The following is a 22,225-nucleotide window of genomic DNA, read 5'->3' as shown; positions in this document are numbered from 1 at the left end:
ACAATATTTGGAGGGGGGGGGGTGAAAAAGTGGTGGGATGAATACAAACAAACTGTTCGTCATGCCATGATGTGCCCTGCTGATGTGGACCAGGCAAAAGCAACCGAGCGCCGATTTGATCCACAACCTTCCCTATGTGTATATATTTTTTATACTTTGTGAAGGGGGGAATACGCAAGTCAACTCTATCAAAAGTGAACGACTGAGGAAAGGAAAATAATGTATGCTTTTGTTCGATTTTTCTGAAGACGATCTGTGTTGCGCTTTGCCCGTTTCCAACATCCAAGATTTCAACCCCGAGCACGGAGCCGATTTCGATCATCGGAAGGTGTATGTGGTTCGCAGGGCAGAAGAAGAGAATGGCAACGCAGGCCAGCCGGGCGAGGCTCACATCCTTGCCCTTGCAGGTAAATTGCTCCTTTTTTTTTTTTTTTTTTTTTTTTCTTTTTAAAACGCGTTAGCTACTTGTCTTGTAAATACCATTCCGCCCCACTGGCGTCGGCGTGTGTTCAAACACGGAAATATGTCAAGTTATTTATTTAGTCCGACCTGTCAAGAGCTCATCAGCTGGGCTCTTGACACCCTGATAGCCGCAGCAGCGTCCTGGCTAGCCGGACATGCTAGCAAGGTGCGCTAAGACAAGTTTGCTACGAGTGCCGTAACATGTGTTTACTCTTGTGGAAGGGCTGCTGTTGTTTCGACGTTTGGCGGATAACCTTAGCCAGCGACGTCGCTTGTTTACAACACGGAGCTAACGCTTGTTAGCTCGTCGGTGTGCACAGTTAGCATGCTAGAGTTAGCCGACTGTCTGCACACGTAGAGCTGTCATAACATGCAACGTAAGGAAGACCAGACGCTTGACGCTTCTTTTTATGTTTTTTTTTTTTTAAACCGCTAATCCATATTCCCTACGACTCGGGTGCGTTAAAATGGTGTTAACACGGTTTGATTTATGTAGTTTTGTGTGTCACAAAGATGCGCCGCTGCGGCGTCTTTCTAGACAGCCCCGCAGACATGTCAGTAACGTGACAGCGCATGTTGGTTTTGTTTTACATGTTAAACGTCTGGTTCGTTAAATACGCCATCGCTAACTCTCTGACTGGCTATTATGTTTAATATATGACGTGGCTAATCCCTGATTGTGAGCTGTCTGTGCTGTGACATCTATCCAGCTAACGCCTTCTCTGTGTCCGTTGCAGTTAAAATCTGCATTTTGCTTGCATCTCTACAAAGATTAAATGTTCATTTTCCCAGCATGCTTAAGTAAATGTAATCAGAGAGCGAGATGATGCACCGATGGATGAGAGGAAAGACAATGAGTTTGTTCTTGCAGATGCTGTAGAGGAGTTTGAAGACTTTATAATGCAAAAGAAGATGAAAATTCCCAAGATGTCCATCAAGAATTCAGGAAATTCAATTGAGAACAGTTTTGGAGAGGAGAGGATGCCTCTCAGGCATAAAAAGGTAGGAACTTCTGGATTAGGTGATGTTTCAGAGCGCACCCCATGTAAATGAATGCATGAAGGAAAAAATAAGTAGGAAAATAACTTTTCTTTAAATTACAATAATGCAACAACGAATTAGATTTCAATGCTGGTATGAAACCAACATTGCCTGTATTGTTATTTTTAGAGTTTAAGAATTTGTCATAATTGGCTAAATACTGGCGGCACGGTGAACGACTGGTTAGAGCGTCTGCCTCACAGTTCTGAGGACCGGGGTTCAATCCCTGGCCCTGCCTGTGAGTTTGCATGTTCTCCCCGTGCCTGCGTGGGTTTTCTCCAGGCACTCCGGTTTGTTAGTTTGTATGTGCCCTGCGATTGGCTGGCAACCAGTTCAGGGTGTACCCCGTCTCCTGCCCGATGATAGCTGGGATAGGCTCCAGCACTCCCGTGACCCTTGTGAGGATAAGCGGTTCAGAAAATGGATGGATGCATGGCTGAATACTGTCTTGTCCCTCCAATTTTGCCAAAATAGTAACAATGATATTAGGAAAAAGCTCTCAGTATCATGCAGTGCTTTTTGTAAACCACTGCAAATAAAATGGCAGTTAAAATTAATGTCAAATACCATTCTGAACGCAAGCGTTGTTTAACTGTCTTTATGAAGTTCTTGTGTGGAGTTTGGAGCTCATAGGATTTTTGAGGTCCTTTACTGGCATTGCCATTATTGAAGGTGATCTGAGTGATTCTACTTTTTGTAGAATGTGAAAAAAATGTCCAAAAACTATGTAAAGAGCTATGAACATGACATATTTTTATACAGTCGATGTATATGTATTGGGCTCCAACCCAAAAGCCCTCACACTATTTTTACCATGTGGTGGATTAACACAAATTCTCTAGACTCTGGACAGATGCTCTTTCACGGACAAATCCTCTGAGCGGCTCATCAGGAACTCCATAACTCTTCTTTAGTTCTTCGTGAGATTCTCATAGTCATCAAAAAACTTATGCATATTATGTGCATTTTTGTCTCCCTATTAGGCGTCACTTCAGTTTTTAAGTCCTCCAAGGGCCATAATTGACAAATGTTTCTTGTATATTATGAGCATCTGTGTGTTCAATGTGTTGGGGATTTTTACTATAGTTCCTTAGAGGTTGTATTTGTTTCTAGAATTGCATGGTGGGCCAAATGAAATGCTCTAATCCCTGCTTTGAGAAATGTTTGTTTTTCATAGTCTTCTTATGTACATTAAAGTATGAGATGGAATAAATTTTTGTCACACACGGCTCATCAAATTTGTTGACGACCTACAAATTGTTGTAGTAGCCCTGAATACAAACTTAAGACACATTTACATCAGATTAATATTTCAAAAAATATCACTGTGCATACCCGTAAATTGTCAAATATTCTCCTTCTAAAGGCCCTTTCTCAGGACCATGCACGCCCCATTTCAAACTCCTCCAAAAGTTTGGCAGCAGTAGTGGCTCGTCTAGAGAGAAACGCCGCCAGTTCCTGTATGGAAGGTGAAGACGATCTGGATGAGGATCGACTGGCTGAGGAGGGAGAAGATGCTGACGATGAAGATGAAGATATGGAAGCAGAACAGCAACAGCAGGAGCAGCATCATCATCATCACCAGCAGCAGCAGGAACATCTCGATGTGGACACAGATGTGGCTGCGGCGGTTGTTCCTCGCGTCCATTATGAGGAGGTGGTCGTCAGCTACAGGCAACAGGAGGAGGAGATGAGAAGGCTGCAGCAGGAGCTGGAGCGAACACGTCGGCAGCTGGTGCAGCAGACCAAGAAACTCAAGGAATATGGCAACCTGCTGACTGAAGTCAAAGAACTCAGGGACTTCAATCGACGGCTGCAGGATGTGCTTCTCATGAGGCTGGGCAGTGGTAAGGCAACAGGAGCGCACACACACACACACACACACACACACATTTGTACCTCAACTACTTTTCTATGTAGCTTGATCAGAGACAAATTATGTTTTCGACCATGACTATCTACACTGGATACCAATGGAGTGTACAGGTTTTTGTGATTTAAAAACATAATTGAAGATAAATCATTTCAATAGTTTTTCCCACTGTTAAGGTAACCTATAACTTTTACAACTCAATTAAAAAATGAAATCTTTTTGAGTGGAGAAGTAAAAATAAACAACACGTAATATGGTTTGGTGCGCTCATGCCAGGTTTTTGTGATTATGAAAAAAAGAATAAGACCAAGATAAATAATTTCAAAGCTTTTTGCACTATTATTGTGACATACAGTATAAGTTATATCTACTCTCATTCAAAAATGAAAACTTTTTGAGAGGGAAAGTATAATAAACAGATATGGTTGCACAAGTGTGCTCATCCTCATAACGGGGTATGTGGCTTTGTTTAGAATAAAGCAATCACATTAAAATGCATGTTAAATGGGAGGTAGCACCCCTGCCTCTATTTAAAGTGCATCTGAGTATCTCCAAATAAAGTCTAGATGTTCTTGTAGGCTTTTCCTGGCATTTTTTGCCATCTAGCAGAAGCTTGGTATTTTTGTGCTAACACTGACTGCTTTTTGCAACTGTTCATAATTCCCTCCACCTTTACTTAGGCCCCCAGTTCCATCTGAAGAAAAAGACCCCCAAAACAGGATGGCTGCTACCACCGTGCTTCACTAGTGTTCCTTTGGTGATGAGCAGTTTTGTGTTTGCACCAGACATACCTTTTGGAATTAAGGCCAAAACGTTCATCCTTGGTTTCATCAGACCATAACACATTTTTCCACATACATGTGGGAGATTCTAAGTATGTTTTTTTTTTCTTTGTAAGAAAAAGGCTTCTTCTGTCTTGCCAACCTACCTCATAGACCAGAAATATGAAGATGAGAGATTTTCACACGTACTAAACAGCAAGTACTTGCCAGAAATTCCTGTAGCTCCTTCAGTGTTGCTGTCTGCCTCTTAGCAGCTTCTCTGACCAATTTTCTTCTCTTCTTTTCATTAATTTTGGAAGTATGTCCAGTTCTTGGTAATGTCACTGTTGTGCCATATTATCTCCACTTGATGATAATCCTGTGGAAATTGTTTTGTGCCCTTCTCTTGGATGCTACCTTTTGAACAATGAAAACCCTCTGAGGCTGTGGGACTCTGCACACCATGGCCTGTGCTGTAAGATGTCATAATTTAACAGTCCTGACTGTCATACAAGTTTAAAAAAATGGTTGTTGTGGTTGTTACTTTCAGCTTGTCCCATCTGGGGTCGCCACAGCGCATGATTTGTTTGGTGTAGTTTTTGCATCGGATGCCCTTCCTAATGCAACCCACCCATTTTTTTTTAATCTGGGGTTGGGACTGGAACCTGCCCAGTAACGTACAGAGAACATTTTTGCCAGATGCCGGTGTAACTGCGGCTGTAAATGTGGATCAAGAAGCCTGGTCGTTGACTGGACTATCTTTTGGACAGGCGAGAGATTAGAGCACCCTGGGGTGTCTTTATGCACAGGATGAAGTGCACTGTCTGATATTAAAACTCATCTGCTACGTTGGAGCTTAACATGGCCAGCCACCAAGCCAGCTTAACCACTGGGCTAAAATAACCTTCTGTACCAGGCACAGGCAAGTCTAGGCTGAGCCAGACAAACATTTGGGCACTTGTCCAGTACTTCAAAAATCAAACCTCATGTCAGCATACTAGTAGTTAAAAAACAACAACACTGTCTTGTGCAACTGGTTGTTTACAGCCTTCCAGCAATATTGTTTATTTTTGCTTGGCTGGGCACTGTCTCAGTTTTGTTTTAAAATATGTGTTTCTTGTTTCCTCTAATGTTCAACCTTACTTTCCCCTCTAGAGCCTATGCATGATAGTGGCACTCAGACAATCAAGGCTGAGGTGGGTGAACCCATTGTTGAGACCCAGGAAACATTCAGAGAAGAAGCCAACACCAGTTCCAGCTACTCACCATCTCCTAGAACAGTCTACACATGCAACGATGGCAAGGTCAGCCTATTAATTTTATCTGGCTGATACATGGTTACTACCTCTGTTTTTATCTTTTAAAATGCATCAATTAACTGACAAAACTGAACAGAATACACTGGGCCGTTTTTAAACAGAACACACATCGCAATTTTTAACATAATATTTAATGAGTTTATTACTGTACTTGAAGTCTCAACATCAGCTAAATTGCTAGCATCCTAATATTGTTGACATTTATTTTGTCATGGTTTAAATAGACTACACACTATTTAGCTAATAACTGAAAGATTGGGCCTATTTCAAATAAGTACTAAGTAGTCGCCGCACTTGAATAAATAAATGACCCCATGCATGATTTTAGGAATTGTTCTCATCTAATTAAGGTTTAAACTGTCGCTGTCATAAAATCTTTATTAAGTTGTTTGTAAAGTATTTTTCTAAATACACTCTAAATACATTAAATATGTTTGAGGGTAAGGGTGATATATATTGTGGAATCTGGTCAAAAAACGCCTTCCAATAATAGATTAAAACAGTATAACTGCATTATTTCTCAACGTCAACATCTTTTCAACCCTTTCATTTCGTCTGGTACACGGGGTACCCCTTCATCAATTGGCGGACAAGTTTGAGTTAAAAATATCAAGCAATAAGCTGGTATGGGCCAAAATTCCCAGTTCTCCAAGTTTCAAATGGTTTAACTTGCACTAAAACCTCTAATCAGAAATGGAACATTATTCGTAAGAAGAGGCACAATTATTAGATTACAATTATTAAATGCTCGGTGGGCCAGGTTAAAAATACATAGTGGGCCGGCCATATGTGGCCATACTTTGCCCGCCCTTGCAATCCAGGGGTGTCAAACTCATTTTTGTCACGGGCCACATCATAGTTATGGTTTTCCTCAGAAGGGCCCTCATGACTATGAAAACATTTAAATGTATAGTGACCTCACCATATTATTTCATATACACAATTTCCCCAGCTATTGATTGTTACATATATTGTTAACAAAGAATTGAATTTGAAATCAGAAGTCATAGAAAATTGTGGCACACAAATATTAAGTGTAGAACTATTGTTCACTTTAGTTATGAAGGGATTTGATGAAAACATGTTTGTAATATCTGTTTAAAAGTAAAGAAAAAGTGCCTAAAATGAACAAACCTATTTAATGAGAAACATAAAGTAGACACCTCAATTGCTTTAGTGGGCCACATAGTGGTGCGGTGGGTTGGATCTGGCCCCGGGGCCTTGAGTTTGACACCAGTGCAACATACATATATGGAGAGAATTTGCATGACTTCATATATTATGGCTGTTTTCTTGGTTGTTCTGAACTGTTCGACTTGGGACCATTGGAAGATTTGATTTTAAAGGTTCACTTATATCGGCCATATTACAATCTATTTAAACCCTTTTGCCTTGACGCCTCACTTGATTGCGCAGGAAACACTGTGTTTCCTTGTAACAAACATGAACTCTAGCTCACCTTAAATCAATCCTTTCCCTTGTCCCGCTCTGGCAGGTACACAAGGTTGAGGAAATTATTATTGTTCTTGCAGGCCTGGCCAGTATCATTAGTGTTTATTAGCCAGTTAGGCTTGACTGTAATGCAACCAGCATCCTGTCTCTGTTGACAGGGGTGGAATTGGTACTACAAGCTCTGGGACCTGCAGCCATCTCAGGCATGAAGAACTCTTGCAAATGAGACCTCCCCTTACATCAGGGATCCCATATTAATTATTCGCACGAGAGAAAATCTGAGTGACTGACAGGTTAGCCCCAGTGAGAGGGTCGGACTGGCGTAAGAAGGGGGTAGAGAAAATCAATGCAAGGAATTCCAAGGGAGGATGAAAACAATCTTTCCTCACTTGAGGAAAGAAGAACGAGTCTGGCCTGCAGCCTAAAGCACATTAGCTGCACAGGGAAAATCCTTTTGGACTCCAGCCTAACGACTTTAGAGTAATAAGAGATCCGTGAGAAAGCAAGTCAGATATGGCTCCTGCTGCTTCTGCCCACCTAAATGACCAGGCCAGACTGCCTGGCAAGCAATCGGCTTGGGGTGCTTGCGACGCGCTTATGCAACAGCCTGTGGAGAGATACATGTTAAGTTCACGGTGGGAGTAATCCAAACTACAAGCAGCCAGCAGCTTGAGCTTTCTTATCCTCGTCGGCGAAAGTGGTGCTTCCTGGGATTAGCTGTGTGGTTTAAGTCGGAGTTGGTTAAGATGTCTTCTACTGTGGCTAGCAATGATCTGTGTGGTTTCCTCTTTGACAGGTGACTGTATTAGATTGGGGTCAACTAATATCAAGAGCTTGATTTTATTAAGAAACCAAATAGCGGGCGCTACATTGTGCGTTCACACTAACTTGACTGCGTGTGCGAAATTAAGTTTGAAGTGATGGAATTGGAAGTGATAGTGGAAGACAAACAAACATACTGTATTACTGAGTTACAAAAAAGAAAGCGACTGCCCCGATAATATTAGACAAACCTGCAACTGCATAAAAACGGTTTTGTTTGCTTTAAAGTCTGTGCCCATCTGGCGTAACATTGCATTTTAAAACCTGGGACTGCATGCCCGAAAAACTGTTCTGAGCGCGGCCAGCACCAGACAGTTGTCAGTTTGCTGAAATCACCCAGTGGTGAGGAAATACAGAATTAAAAGGAGTTTTTTCATATGTGACTGGCTCCAAGTCAGCTTTTCAGTCATTCACGAGCTCAAAAATTGCATTGCTGAATAGATATGTCATGATAGTTTTTATTTCTGGCATTTTGAAAAGGTTTACACGAGTGGAACCAATCAGTTCTCCCCGTCACCTCTCATTTTGCCTCCACCCCCTTATTGTAAAACACTGCAGTGCTGTTATCCCCTACCATTCTAACATCTGGAAACAAAAAATCACCCATTGCAATTTTTCTCTGGTTTAATAAATCTCCTTGCGCATGCTAAATTAATATTTTTGCTTATACTTCTCCCAGAACGCGCTAAATGAACTCTGTGGCAATTGAGGGTCACAATCCTGGATGAACCCCGTTAGATCAGCTTTTACATCTTTCTGTGAGCGCAATCAAATTTGCACACGTTTTGCACGTGCAAACCTTAAGTAAATCATTCTCCAAGGGTGTCTGAGAACGTTAATGTGTTTGATGGTTCATGCAAATGTATCCATCCAGCCATCCATTTGGTGTGCTGGAGCCTATCCCAGCTGACTCTGGACGAGAGGCGGGGTACACCCTGTCGCCAGTCAATCGCAGGGCAATGCAAATGTGTTTCCAGTGGGAATCATTTTTTAAATATAACACTAAATTAGTTTAAAATTTTACTTCCCTTAACTTTGTCCCTCTCTCATACCCGTTCCTTCCTTACCGTTGTGTTTTCTGTTCACTTTAAAAAGTGATATGTATTCATCTGTTGGTATCTTAACCTCCAATCATAAGGCCGTGTTCATTCACTCATAATTAACTGAAAAAGGCAAAATTACAACAATAAGAAATAGGCTTTACACGATCAGGATTTTTGGGGCTGATCACCAATCAGCGAGTTTAAAAAACCGATACCCGATGACCGATCCGAACACAAGATAGCGCAATGTGTCAATTTAAATGACCTGTTCATTTACTGTATATACTGGTGTACTTAATTGCTCGGAAAATATCCATCCATCCATCCATTTTCTGAGCCGCTTCTCCTCACTAGGGTCGCGGGCGTGCTGGAGCCTATCCCAGCTGTCATCGGGCAGGAGGCGGGGTACACCCTGAACTGGTTGCCAGCCAATCGCACGGCACAAACAAACAAACAACCAGTCGCAATCACAGTCACACCTACGGGCAATTTAAAGTCTCCAAGTAATGCATGTTTTTGGGATGTGGGAGGAAACCGGAGTGCCCGGAGAAAACCTACGCAGGCACGGGGAGAACATGCAAACTCCACACAGGCGGGGCCGGGGATTGAACCCAGGTCCTCAGAACTGTGAGGCTGACACTCTAACCAGTCGGCCACCGTGCGGCATTCCGAAAATATATATTTACAATAAATAATGTATCTTTGTTCATCTATTTATTCCAGTGAGGCATAGTGACAGACAGAACAAATGAATGGTCTTCTATTAGATGGCAGGAAGTACATACAGCAATAAAATGTATCCACTTTTTGTGACATTTTTGTTTGTTGGTGTGCTGTGAATTTTTCAATTGTAAAATATGTTCCTTGGCTCTATGAAGGTTGGAAATCACTGCTCTAGTCAGATTGTGTATTCTAATCAGTGAGGTCAAACCAACATTACAACATGACAGAAATAATAGGTGCTAACTTCCATCCATCCATCCATTTTCTGAGCCGCTTCGCCTCACTAGGGTCGCGGGCGTGCTGGAGCCTATCCCAGCTATCATCGGGCAGGAGGCCGGGTACACCCTGAACTGGTTGCCAGCCAATCGCAGGGCACATACAAACAAACAACCATTCGCACTCACATTCACACCTACGGGCAATTTAGAGTCTCCAATTAATGCATGTTTTTGGGATGTGGGAGGAAACCGGAGTGCCCGGAGAAAACCCACGCAGGCACGGGGAGAACATGCAAACTCCACACAGGCGGGACCGGGGATTGAACCCGGGTCCTCAGAACTGTGAGGCTGACACTCTAACCAGTCGTCCACCGTCCCGCTGGGTGCTAACTTACTGTAATTCAATTACTTTATTGTAATTAAATTACTTCACCCACGCCGGAACTTTAGAGCATGATTCGACAGAACGGCAGCATGTTTACATACAACCGTTAGTGCTAGCACTAGCTTGCTCGGCTACATAATGTTTTTGTTGCCTTGTTGCGAGCCGTATCGTATTAAAAGTACGTGAACATACCTCAAGCAAGCCTTAAACAAACGTGCTCTCCTGTCCTGAGCACCGGTGATCACCAACACACGTTTTTTCCGCATTTTGTCCTTATAATACAGTCGTCGCGATCCACTCTTGTTGTCGTCGCCACGGTAACGAGTGTATCCGGTCGCATTTGAGTTGACAAGATAAAGCCCAATGATCGTAAAAATGAGCTTAGAAATAACAATACAAATGCAAATAAGACAAGCTGAAAACCCCGCACTAATTTTCCTCCTACTGAAATCTTCTCATTATTTTCCATAAAGTTAGTTTTCAGTAACTTAAGACACTGTTTCCCTGTACGCACAATTCAAAGTGCTTGTGTGGGTTTTATTTACACCCAGAAATGTGCTCGATGTGTTCTTTATATGAATATACATTATGTGTTTTATTACGGAGTGTTGTGTTCTGGTAAAGATGTCTATCGTGCCACATTGCAGGATCAGTCATGGAACAGGAAATTATAGCCACCTAATTGCAGTGGACGATGCAATTCAAATTCAAATTGTTTGAGTTGAGGCCACCATTTGAGGTAATATGGTGAAAACTATCAACAAAAGGTTGAAAAAGTAATCACATGCTGTATCTTCCTTCTTCATCTTCCGTTCCGCTTATCCTCAAACCGAGACTGAAATGTTTTTCTGTTTGTTTGTTTGTTTTGTTTTTTTATTCTGTCAATTATATACAATGCCCATTTTGATAACTTCGCCAGCGGGAAATAAAACTTTTGTCCACAAAATAGTTTCCCTCACTTGTGGTTTTATGCTGTCTTAAGAAAACACAAATCATTCTGGTGGTTGACTCCATAAAAAAGTTCTCTTCAGTAAGGCAGTGGATGGGGAATACAGTGATCCCTGTATATTCGGAGTTAGGCATTCACGAGTCGGCCAATTCGCTGATTTTTATTCTTTTTCTTTTTTGGGGGCGGGGGTGGGTGGAACTGATCCTCCATTATTTGGTGGACTCGTCTATTCGTCGTTTTTGTGCTCAGGCCAAAGCAATAGTATTACTTTGGTGCCATCTTGGTGTATTTGTTCATAAGGTAAAATAATTAATGGTCTTTTTTCATCTTCGTTTGAGGCGTCATTTTTTTGTTGCCGATCCTTGAATGCACAAGACAAAAAAGAAAGTAGAAGTGAATGGTTTTTTTCCGCTTCTCTCCCCATGCAGCTACTAATAATATCCTATGTAGACTACTTTGCCATTTCAATTTGCCTTTTTTCCCCTAACATTTATTGTTTAAATGCCAAAAGGTGAGTTTAATAAATTAATATGGTTTGTGTAGAGTGCTTGTGCTCATATTTGCTTGCCCATGTGTGATCGCACATCGGCTTGTAATGGCGTGGTATTCAGTCTAGTATGTTAGCTAATAGTATGGATGAGCCTCATGCTAAGGTGTTTTGTTTGTGTTGAATAATTTAAATACTTAATATAGTCGTTTATATAACATGGGCTCATGCTTGTCTACATGCTAGATTCATGGTGTTGCTGCTTCGTGATTCTCTTCATTTTGACTGCGGGAGTAAAAGTAAAAAGTTGTCAGAAAAACAATTACTGAAGTAATATATACTTAAGTATATATTACTTGAATACTTAAGTATAGTAAGAAGCATTTGCTCTTGGCTGCAATGCTGCTACTAAAATATGCTGTTGTTTCTTCTAGATGAGTCATAAATACACCACTGTCAAATACGCATATGGATACATTAGCCAACTAATGTGCTTTCCACCCACATATTGCGCAGGTACACCTCGGTGGTGGGATCTGGGTGGAGGAGGAGAAGTGGCACCAGTTGCAGCGCACCCAGGGAGACTCCAAGTTCACAAAGAACCTGGCTGTCATGATCTGGGGCACAGAAACCCTCAAAAACCGTAGCGTCACTGGAGTAGCTACCAAAAAGAAGAAAGACGCCCTTCCTAAACCTCCACTCTCACCAAGCAAGCTAAAAATTGTCAGAGGTAAGAAAGAGGTTTACCAACTGGACCGCATCCGATGGTTCTTCTAACCGCTCACACTTTGTCCTCGCCACAGAGTGTCTGTACGACCGAGTTTCCCAAGAGACGGCAGACAGTGCGGAGATAACGCAAAGATTGTCCAAAGTGAACAAATACATTTGTGAGAAGATCATGGACATCAACAAGTCCATCAAGAACGAGGAGCGGCGGGAGTCCAAGCTGCTCATCAGACAGACAGTCAAGATGGAGAACTTTACCTATGACGGCATGTAAAGATCAAGTGTTCTTCAGCGCCCCGCCTCTTCCCCATCACGCATAGGTCAAAGGATATGGAGGGGGCTCAGTTTGGGTACATTTGATGTTGTCTTCACGGTCTCAGCAGCACCGCTATTCCTTCAACTCATCAAATTGGTTATGGTATGAAACACAAAAGGCCCCTTTTTTAATAAAAAGGGGGGGGGGGGGAATTAAACAGCACCTTCCTCACAGCTCTGTTTGCCCATTAAGTTACAGACAGCTTTACCCACCAAGCAGATGGGAACAAACATGAGTTTTTTTTTGTTTGTTTGTTTTTTAAAATAAGCTTTACAATGGGATCAGTATGAAGAAATGGTTTGCCTAAGTGTGTCTGGGTTAAAAAAAAGATTGTGAAATTAATTTATTGTTCTGTGTCAGAACATCACTCGAGTCCTTTAAGCTTTTAAAAAGTAAAAGATGACTTCCCTGGATAAAAGTTTCCAGTTGCTGTATGGTGGGAAACGTGCATCTACTAGAGCTGTCTGGATGTTTTGTGTGACTAAAACTGCTGGAGAACAGAGTGTCTGCAGTTGGTTATGCACTGGTACTCAATAGGAGAGTCAATAAGGAAAGTCTTAATTCGTAACAGACATAATGCTGAATGCAACAAAGAATCTGTTGCTGCAAGAGATTATTGTGGCCATGGCTCTAGGTCAGACACAACACGTTGTGCTCATGAGAATTTAGTAATTACACAAAACGGTACTTAAAACCTTTTTTTTCCCCGTTTGCTTACTTGAAAGTAAATTAAGGAATTTTATAAAAAGAACATTTACAGAAAGGCAAAACGAAGTATTCATAGCTAAATTTGCTTGCTGAAATCTGGGATGCTGCTTCATTAGACGTCTTTAAAAAAAAAAAAAAAGAAACCTCAAGTACAAGTAACATGAATACACACACATACATTTTGCAACCTTTGGTTCCTCAAAAGGCGCTATATGAATCTGAGTTATTAAATAGCATTGCTGTTAAATGAAAAGCATGTTTTTGTTTAGTTTTTTTCTATCTCAAAAACAAAAGGTTTGTTTTTTTCCAGATGAAAAACAAAACCTAAAATAAAATCTAGACATAGGGGGGTACCTCCCAAGTTTGACTACAATCCCTTCTGCGATGCTGGTTGAAATTTGACATGGTTGACTTTCAGATGGAACTGAATTGCTTGACATCGGTCACATATCCTAATCAAAGTTTATTGTTTGCAAAAAGCAGCTCGAGACCAGCCAATTGAACTAAAACCCTACCAAACGAAAAGCAGTAAGAGCGCTAAACATATTTTTCACAAAAGTATTGGCTGAACCCCAGTTTGCACAATTTTTGGGCGTTACTGCTTCAAGTTGGATGCTTTTCAATGCATAGTGACGTAACAGGGGTCCTCGCTTTAAGATGTAGTTCATTTGTCAGGACTGTTTTAAACCAAGGACTCCTTTTTATTGTGTTTGCATATCTGCAGTATGTTTATGGAATTTGGTCTTTTTGTGCAATTTTCCACAAGAACATTTATTTAAGAAGACCTATGGTTGAGTTCTGGTTAGTACAACTGTACAATTGCTATTGTACAATGACCGAGCACAAGGAAACAATGCGGTTTCCCTGTGTGTTTGTGTTCATGATTCTTAATGAAAGCTGTCGGTGGCAGACAGTTTTACTGTTGAACAAGTAACGGTGGAGCAGGAAAGGCCTTAAATGGATTTGGCAATCACCAGGGCATGCCATGCCCTTGGCTTTTCTAGTGAGCTGTGATTGTAGTTGAAGCTGAAGTCTTGAGACTTCACCTGCACTTTGCTGTGAGAATGTAAGAGTTGGCTATCGGTACTCTTACAAGTATCTGTAGAGTCGAACCTGAGCTGGGCCTCTTGGTACTCTGAAGGGGGGCTGTAGCTCAGGTCTTCTTCTTGTGGATGAAACTGTGGGTAAAGCTGTCTGAGACATGATTGTTCTGGCGATTTATTGTAAAGCCCACAATAACCCTATTCTTAAGAAATGCCATTGGGGGGGAACTAAGTATGGCCACCCTAGAGACATTTAAGTCAGACCTGTCCTTTTGTTTATTTTGGTGTGTGTGTTTTTTTTGTCCCAAAATGTTTTCCGTGGGTGTTGGCCCATTGAAACAAAATGTTGATTGAAATCACAAGTGTGACCCAACAGAGCAAAACTGTGAATCTGCTGCAGAGCTGCCTATCAAGCCTTTGCTCCTCTTCACACATCTACTACATTTGTTGCTAGTTGCTGTTTCTCTCTGTCCCGCTGTGTTTAAAGGTATTTCCAAAGTTCAACTGAGCCTTTTGTGAAGCTACCTTACGTTGTAGAGAGAGATTGCAGCATTTGTTTTTTTTGTTTGTTTTTTTTGGTCTTGGAGTTCAGTTGTAAATGTCCTGGACAATTATCTAATTTATGTCGTTATCATGTATGTTTATCTTTTTTTTTTTAATATATATTCTTTTTGAACTTTTGTTTTCCATATGACTTGTTGGCTTTAAAGCATGATGTAGAGTCCTGAATAAGAACAAACATCTCCCGAGCCAAATTGATCAGTGATGCAAAGCTGAAGCTATTATTAGAGAAGCAGTATGTTACATTTAATGAAAAACCTCACTCTTAAGGTAAACTTGTAAGTTGACAAGGTGACAAATCATTTACATCGAATGCACTTTAAACGTCAATTCATCCATCTTAAAACCCCTCTTTTTTTTTTCTTTTTTTTTTAGTTTGTTTTACATCCAAATACTAAATTAAGGCCAAACAATCCTTGTATTAACATGATGCACCTTAAAATGTTTTGTTTGTGAGTGGGAGGGTGTGTTGTTTACATACCAATGCTGAGCAGTATGCTGGATAGATTTATTCCTCAAAAGATTTGTCACATTATTATAACTGGATTATTTGACAGGAAGTTGGTCATGTTTAGATTTGAGATCATGTCGTCGTTGTTTTACAGATATGGTCAATCTGAGCCAAACTTTTGAATGCGAAACAAACGAGATGCTGACGGAATGATCAGTGTGGTTTGCACATTAAAAAAATAGGCCCATCCCTACTTAATAGAACTTATTTTTGTATCTGTTGTTTGGGTTTCTAGTACTTCCACCATATGTTTTGGTTTCCCCTTGTATTAAGCAAGACTTTAGCTTTACAAGTGTTTGCATGGAGTTATAATACTGTATATTTCCTCAAATAGTGGCCGACCCTACAATGGACACTGTACCGCGAGTACCGGTAGACACTGTACCGCAAGGACCGGTAGTCACTGGGTGTGTCATTCAGTCAAGACAAAGAAATGGCACTGTAATTTCTAAACTGCTGAGCCCATATGAACTCGGTTTCTAAGTCCTTTGCTTACCAAAACAGCACCTCTTTGCTCAGTTTTCGTGTGTGTTGGAAACATGTTCCATGCGCAGTATTCAAGATGATGTCTGATGTGGAAGTGTTGTGTTTAACAACAATTTTGAGTTGTGGAGACTTGTGCGATTGCTCCACAATGTTGTGTGCATTTACGTTTATGTTTCAGGGAGCTACGCAATTTACTTGTTCCGCCGAATCTCACTTTTTTGTTTTGTTTTAAATCAGTTTGGAAAAATCGTCAGCCTAATAGCACAATTGCTTATGAGTCATTTGTGAACACTTTTGGAAAATATGAAAAACCACAAATTCAACAAACAACAAGAGTGGATTTGCTTCCATTAAGCTTTTGCATATAACCATGAGCTGGATGGCTGATAATCTACAGATGTAAAGAAAAAAAACAAGCGCATTGTTGTTGATGGTGACATGACAGTTATGCTGTTAGGCTAATGAAATTAAAGCCATCCCCCTGTTAGATGCCACTATTTGAGGAAATATGATACACGCGGTTTGAATGGAAAGATATCCACTGTTCAAAAGCAACCTCACAGAAATTCCGGTAATGCTGTCATGTATGTTTTGTTTTTTAGTTGTTTGATGCCAAAAGGGGGTCAGGGAAAAGACAATGCTTTAAGAGTTTGGCACCTTCTGAAAAGCTGGTTTCCTTCCTAGCGCTTTTACTTACTTGTAAACTGAGGTACTCAATGTTTTGAACCCAGATTCAGCTTAATCAACATCTTTGTAACATGCACCAACGAGACGAATAACCTGACAGAGGCATTTGTTCACGGCTATATAGCAAAGTCGGGCTCTTCCATTACTCTCACACCCAGGTCGTGCTGGATAAAGGAGGAAATTGAACCTCACCAGCTGTGATTCTCTTTCTGTGCCACCTCCAGTTGCTGACATGAAATCAGACTGGTCTTTCAAAATGCACATAGATCAAGGTGACACTTGCCAAGGTCTTGTCTGGAGCGTTTTGCACCATTGACAGTCCAATAAAAGCCGCCTCCTACAATTTTTGACTGCTTGGTGTACTTAGGATGTGACTGTTTGAGCCTCAGAGGCAATGCTGGGAGGAGCACATTATTTGGTCTCTATTTTTGATGACAATATCAGTAACTTTGTATACAATCCACAAACCGGTTCTACTTCATCCAACCTTCACCGTCCTACCTCATTGTTACTCTGGTGTTTGTCAGTGACTCTAAACTGTGTGTATAGTCATAAGAAAATTGATAGTAAAAGGTTATACCTGGTTACTCAATGTGTACAGAATATATAAATATATATGTATATATCTTCTTAAACACCTCGATTCACACTCATTCTTGGAAAAGGATGTGCTTCTTTGATGATGCTGCTGTGCATCGAGGGGGCTGCGGCTGTGTTGTAATCTGCTCTTTGCTACGTCGTGCAGTCGCTCCCGCTTGTGTTTTGTGTCTGTGTTGCGTTTGGAGATTTTTACTGGTTGACGGTGCTACCAGCAAACCGTTCTATACGGACCTCAAATGGTGCTTTTTTTCTATGTTTTTAACCCTCATGGAGGAGGAGGGCGTGTTTAATTCAGGCGCGTCAACCACACCGCTAGTCCCTCAACACTGATGAAAGCCACCCAAGCCAAAACGCTTTGCAGAACGCTCAAACGTTTTTGCTGTTAATGTGTCGTGTACGTGCTATCCGCTCAAATGCTGTTCTCTATTTGTCAGTCTCATGAGTACCTCAGAACCTGTTGATTTTACAAGGACCCGTCCGCTTTCAACGCCTGTTTGCTGCCAATGTTTTAAGTGTGTTGTGTAATGTCATGGGGAGGAGTTCTGGACCTTCCGTCTGTATTGATTGTCATCACAGAATTTAGTTTCACAAAAAATGGATTCTATTGACAGTTAGGGTTAACTACAGTGGTGCCTTGAGGTTTGCGTGTGATTCGTTACGTGACTACATTAGTAACTCAAAACACTTCATCTTTTCCCCATGGAAATTAATGTACTGTAAATGATACACTGTTTCAGCTTCTGAAAAAAAATCTAAAATGTGTTTTAATAAGAACAATAGGACTCTATAAGCACCTTGGGCCTGGGTGCAGTATAATACAGATATACAGTACTGTACACGGAGATGGTCTCGGCCCCTCAGTAAGGCGCAGTTATACTAGTAGTTCTTGACTCAGGATAAAAAAATATATGATGGCGTATTGTTATTTTTAGTTATCCTTATCAAGTTTTTGCTCTTTAAGCAAAAAGTAGTCCCAATGACAGCTCGTATTTTAGAAAACCGCAAGTTGGGTCACTCGTATTTCAATGCACCACTGTACTCAAAGAGCAAAAGCGGAAAATGTACAATCAGTGTGGCTGTTTATGGCTTTTTGTGTTTGCTTTTTCTGGTTACTGTATTTGGTATGATTCCATACACATTGCATTCACCCTTTTTCTTTCAAAAAAAATGTCAGTATTTATGTAGCAGTGAGTACAACGTTGTCAGACTATGACCCACTGCCGTACCATTTCTGGACCTGTTTTAGTCAACTAAATATGCATTAGTTTTTTGTTTTAGGAGATTTTGTAATTTAAAGTTTGTTTTTCTACTCGTATGTGTTTCAACTAGGGATGGGCATTTGACTACATTTCCTTGATTGGCCATGGTGAAAATTAACCAGAAATTAATCTGATTATTTTTAATTGGGGAGGAAAATCTCTCTGAATGAACTCCTGTTCCCACGCCAATGTTGTATTGAGCTGAGGAACACTGAGACAAGGAGTTGTACCATTGTGTGAATGTGGCTCAACTTTCCCAAAACATGTACTTGTTTACACCGCAAACTAGTTGAGAATGAATCAACAGCACCTCTGCTGGTTTGATCCAAGTAGTGCACTCCAACAATCAAGTCTGTTTCACACAACTCGGCCAGATTCTTAACAATCAATTGATTATCATGCCCATCCTTTGGTTTCAACAAAAATTTCTCTCCAATGAGATCAGAATTTGTTCAGTCATTTTCTTTGCAGCACTTAAGCCATCCCTAGGACTATTTGGTACAGTCATTACAGCACATCTGTCTGATTGTGTCTGCACAACCATGATGTCATGTCCGAAAGGGACGCAATCATCACGGCAACTCTGACTTTTACCACAATATTTATTGTAATTAATGAATTTAACTGTGCTGTACAGACCTTTGGGTTTAAGTGCATTGCCGTGCCCATTAGGGCAAGACAGGGTAGTTAATGCATTGTTTTCCAGCCTGTTGGTATGATAATGTGAAAGACACTCTTATAATTTCAGTCAACACTCCCTCAGCCTGCTTTAGCCTCCCAGAGGCAACGTTCTATACTCGGCAATAGTGTGTATATGTCCTTGCTCAACCGGCCACACCTCTGCTATGCTGGCAACATGCTTAGCATCCTCTTATGTGTCTCTTGCTCCTTTCAGGAACGTGTTTAATGTAGAGATAATAAAGCAAAATAAATCCAGACTTTTATTCTATCAGCACTAATCTTGTGTTGGCCTTTTTTTCCCCTTCCAATTGCTACATATTTGGTTCTAGATTCATGTCGGAAGCTCATCTTTTACATTTAGTTTTTTAATTGACAGATAAAGTTGATTTGACTGATATGTTGCTTTCCTAACCAAACAATAAAAAAGCATGGTAGAGTGTACATTTTTATAACCTATTCTCTGTTATTCGCTGAAAAACTGCCGTATTCGCTATTTTTGTTCTCTTTCTGAAAGGCCCTAAGATGCCACAAAATGGCGTCAAAGTCCTGTCTTATTGAGAAGTAATCCTACTTTTCCCTTAAGACCGCTGCTGGTTTTGCCAGTGCACGACATCGCAGTGTTGCAGATGTAACAGCCAATCCAAAACGCGCATGAGCCTTCACACACCCAAAAAAAATACACTTATGGGTTTTAAACAAAGCGAGACTCCTGTCGGCCCCAGCAGCACCGCCAACCTGTACAAATACAGTATATAAAGTTTCTACAGTAAATGTTTTAGAACAAGACTAAACTACAGTATACAGTGTTTCTAATTTCACATGTACCTGTGGATGAAATGGTGAGGCGTGCAGTCTCTGTTGTCAAAATGCATGCGAACAATGTACGAAATGCACCAGGTGCAGTCAGCGAATGGCGGGTCAGCCTCTCAAAATATCTACACTCCTTTATTCTCATCCACATCTTGTCTTTGTGGCAACCTGTTTCTTCCTTGACAATTGCGCCATGTTTTTGTGGTTCAATACAAATAATATAGTAGAATTTACTGTATGTAGAACCTCACAACCCGATACAAGGTTGCAGTTTTCCGCTCTATCGCTTAATGTGTGAGTGTGAGTCGCCAACTGTCTGCCCCCCACCACACCCCACCGCCTCCCCCAACAACGGTCCATTACAGTTCCAGTCAGGTTCAGGCGTGGCGCGTAATGTGCAGTAGGCCTCAGACAGGAGTTTGCGTTCATGGAATAACAACAAGACCAAACAATACAACACAATTTATATCACATGCTGAGCTTGGTAACAGAAAACATGAAAACTTTATATCCTGCACAGTGCAGTAGAGGTTAGCATGGTTGTCTGAGTTTGAAACTTGGTTTGGGCCCACCGAGTTCAAAAGCTTCCTCCCACCTTCCAAAAATATCCACATTAGATTCATTGAAGACTCAAAATTGTCCATCGGTGTGAATGTGAGTGTAAATTGTCTGTGTCCCCTGCAATTGACTGGCGATCACTCCTTGGTGCACTCTGCCTCTTGGCCAAAGTCAGCTGGAATTGGCTCCAGCTCTCCTCTTTCTTTATCGGATCGATAAAGAAAATGGAAGGATGCATGAAACAAAACATTATCCCTCATTTTGTGTAATTCTGTTACAAAAAAAAAAAAAAAAAGTAGCGCAAAACAGATCTGTTCACAGTTCAGGTAGCCATATGCTAATTTATTTCTTGACCCGGAGCTGTAATTTCTTTCGGCTAGGCTGCTTTCAATCTGCGTGGAAGACAAGACAAGCCAGCCAGCTGCTGGCTGCAAGGTAATGTTTACTAAATATAATATGTATTAAATCTATTTTTCCCCCCCACTATTCCTTAAATAAAATTTTAGCAACGCATAAGTGATCTGTACCAATGTACTTTTTAGGTTCCTTCTAATAGGGCACCAAGTACACTTCCTCCATGAATAGATCATACTTTAATGCTCTTTCAGACGGATGCATTTGCATTTATTATTGCCTGTGTAAGCAAGTGTACCACGCGGCCAGCTTTTCCCTGCAACCCGAGGGGACTTGTCAATGTCACTATGGCTAAAGACTGCCACATGCCTCCTAATGTATTGGCGCCCGGCTTTATTGGCAGGACGGTGATTCAGTGGAGGTGATGATGGATTAGAGCTGTGGCTGGGCTGGGCTCTGCAGCCTCACTGTCTGTCGCATAAGCGCTGCGTCGTCCCCGAGCCGCAGGAAGATAGGGAAACGTATTGTATTTATGTAACATGCGCAATCTAATGAATATGGACATTTCGCTGCCTTTATGGAGCTTCTCGGGACTTGTCGGATTCATCTAATCCAGCTTTTCGTGTCATAGTAGTTGTGTTTGGAATGCAGAAATATGGCATCTTTTTGAAAGTTTTCTATGCTTGGTGAAGTTCTTAAACAGCATGTTACAGTGTTTTACAATAGAATTAGACACTGTATACTTTTGAGGAATTAAACTACTGTCTCATTTTTGATGAACACTAGGCCTACACTACTGCTGGGGAGTCACATTTCTTGTATGGCCCGGGATAATTCACAATTTAATATTCATACTCTAGGCATGTTATATTTTACTGTGTAATGTATTCATAACAACTTTTGCAAATTGTTATGAGCCCAGACTGTGGTCTATATTGTCTTTAAAGTGGCATTTTACTGACTAAATGTACTTTTTCTGTCTTAAACTGATTTGTATCATGTGTTAATCAGACTTAATCCCAGACGACACAAGAAACGTGACTCACCACAGTGCATTCCTCACAGCTCTGCGCGGTTCCTCTAGCAGTACCTCTAGTTCCACCACTTCAACCATCATGTAACCAAGTGTACTCTAAGTATATTGACCAAACAGTGACACAGAAATGTCACATTTATACACTTTCTTTTCCTCTTTTTGCAAATATACAAATTATTGTTCTCCTATTTTGATTTACTATTATCTATCCATCCATTTTCCTCCGCTTATCAAGGATCGGGTCGCAGCAGGTTAAGCAGGGAAGCCCAGACTTCCCTCTCCCCAGCCACTTCGTCCAGCTCTTCCAGGGGATCCCGAGGCGTTCCCTGGCTAGCCGAGAGACGTAGTCTCTCC

General features: G+C 41.1%; 2 protein-coding genes across 3 annotated transcripts in view; both read left to right on the top strand.

The window, feature by feature from the left end:
* Positions 1 to 22,225, top strand: part of agbl4 (AGBL carboxypeptidase 4) — a 364,986-nt gene that overhangs the window by 272,642 nt on the left and 70,119 nt on the right. The window lies entirely within an intron of this gene.
* bend5 (BEN domain containing 5) lies at positions 88 to 19,387 on the top strand. The gene is given in 7 exon segments (XM_061778960.1): positions 88 to 243; positions 245 to 407; positions 1,334 to 1,464; positions 2,870 to 3,350; positions 5,293 to 5,441; positions 12,052 to 12,265; positions 12,339 to 19,387. Coding segments are annotated over 7 exon segments (1,359 nt in total). The 5' UTR covers positions 88 to 219; the 3' UTR covers positions 12,536 to 19,387.

Source organism: Phyllopteryx taeniolatus, chromosome 7 (genome assembly GCF_024500385.1).
Source record: "Phyllopteryx taeniolatus isolate TA_2022b chromosome 7, UOR_Ptae_1.2, whole genome shotgun sequence".
Taxonomy (NCBI): Eukaryota; Metazoa; Chordata; class Actinopteri; order Syngnathiformes; family Syngnathidae; genus Phyllopteryx; species Phyllopteryx taeniolatus.
This window is presented reverse-complemented; position numbering and strand designations above follow the sequence as displayed.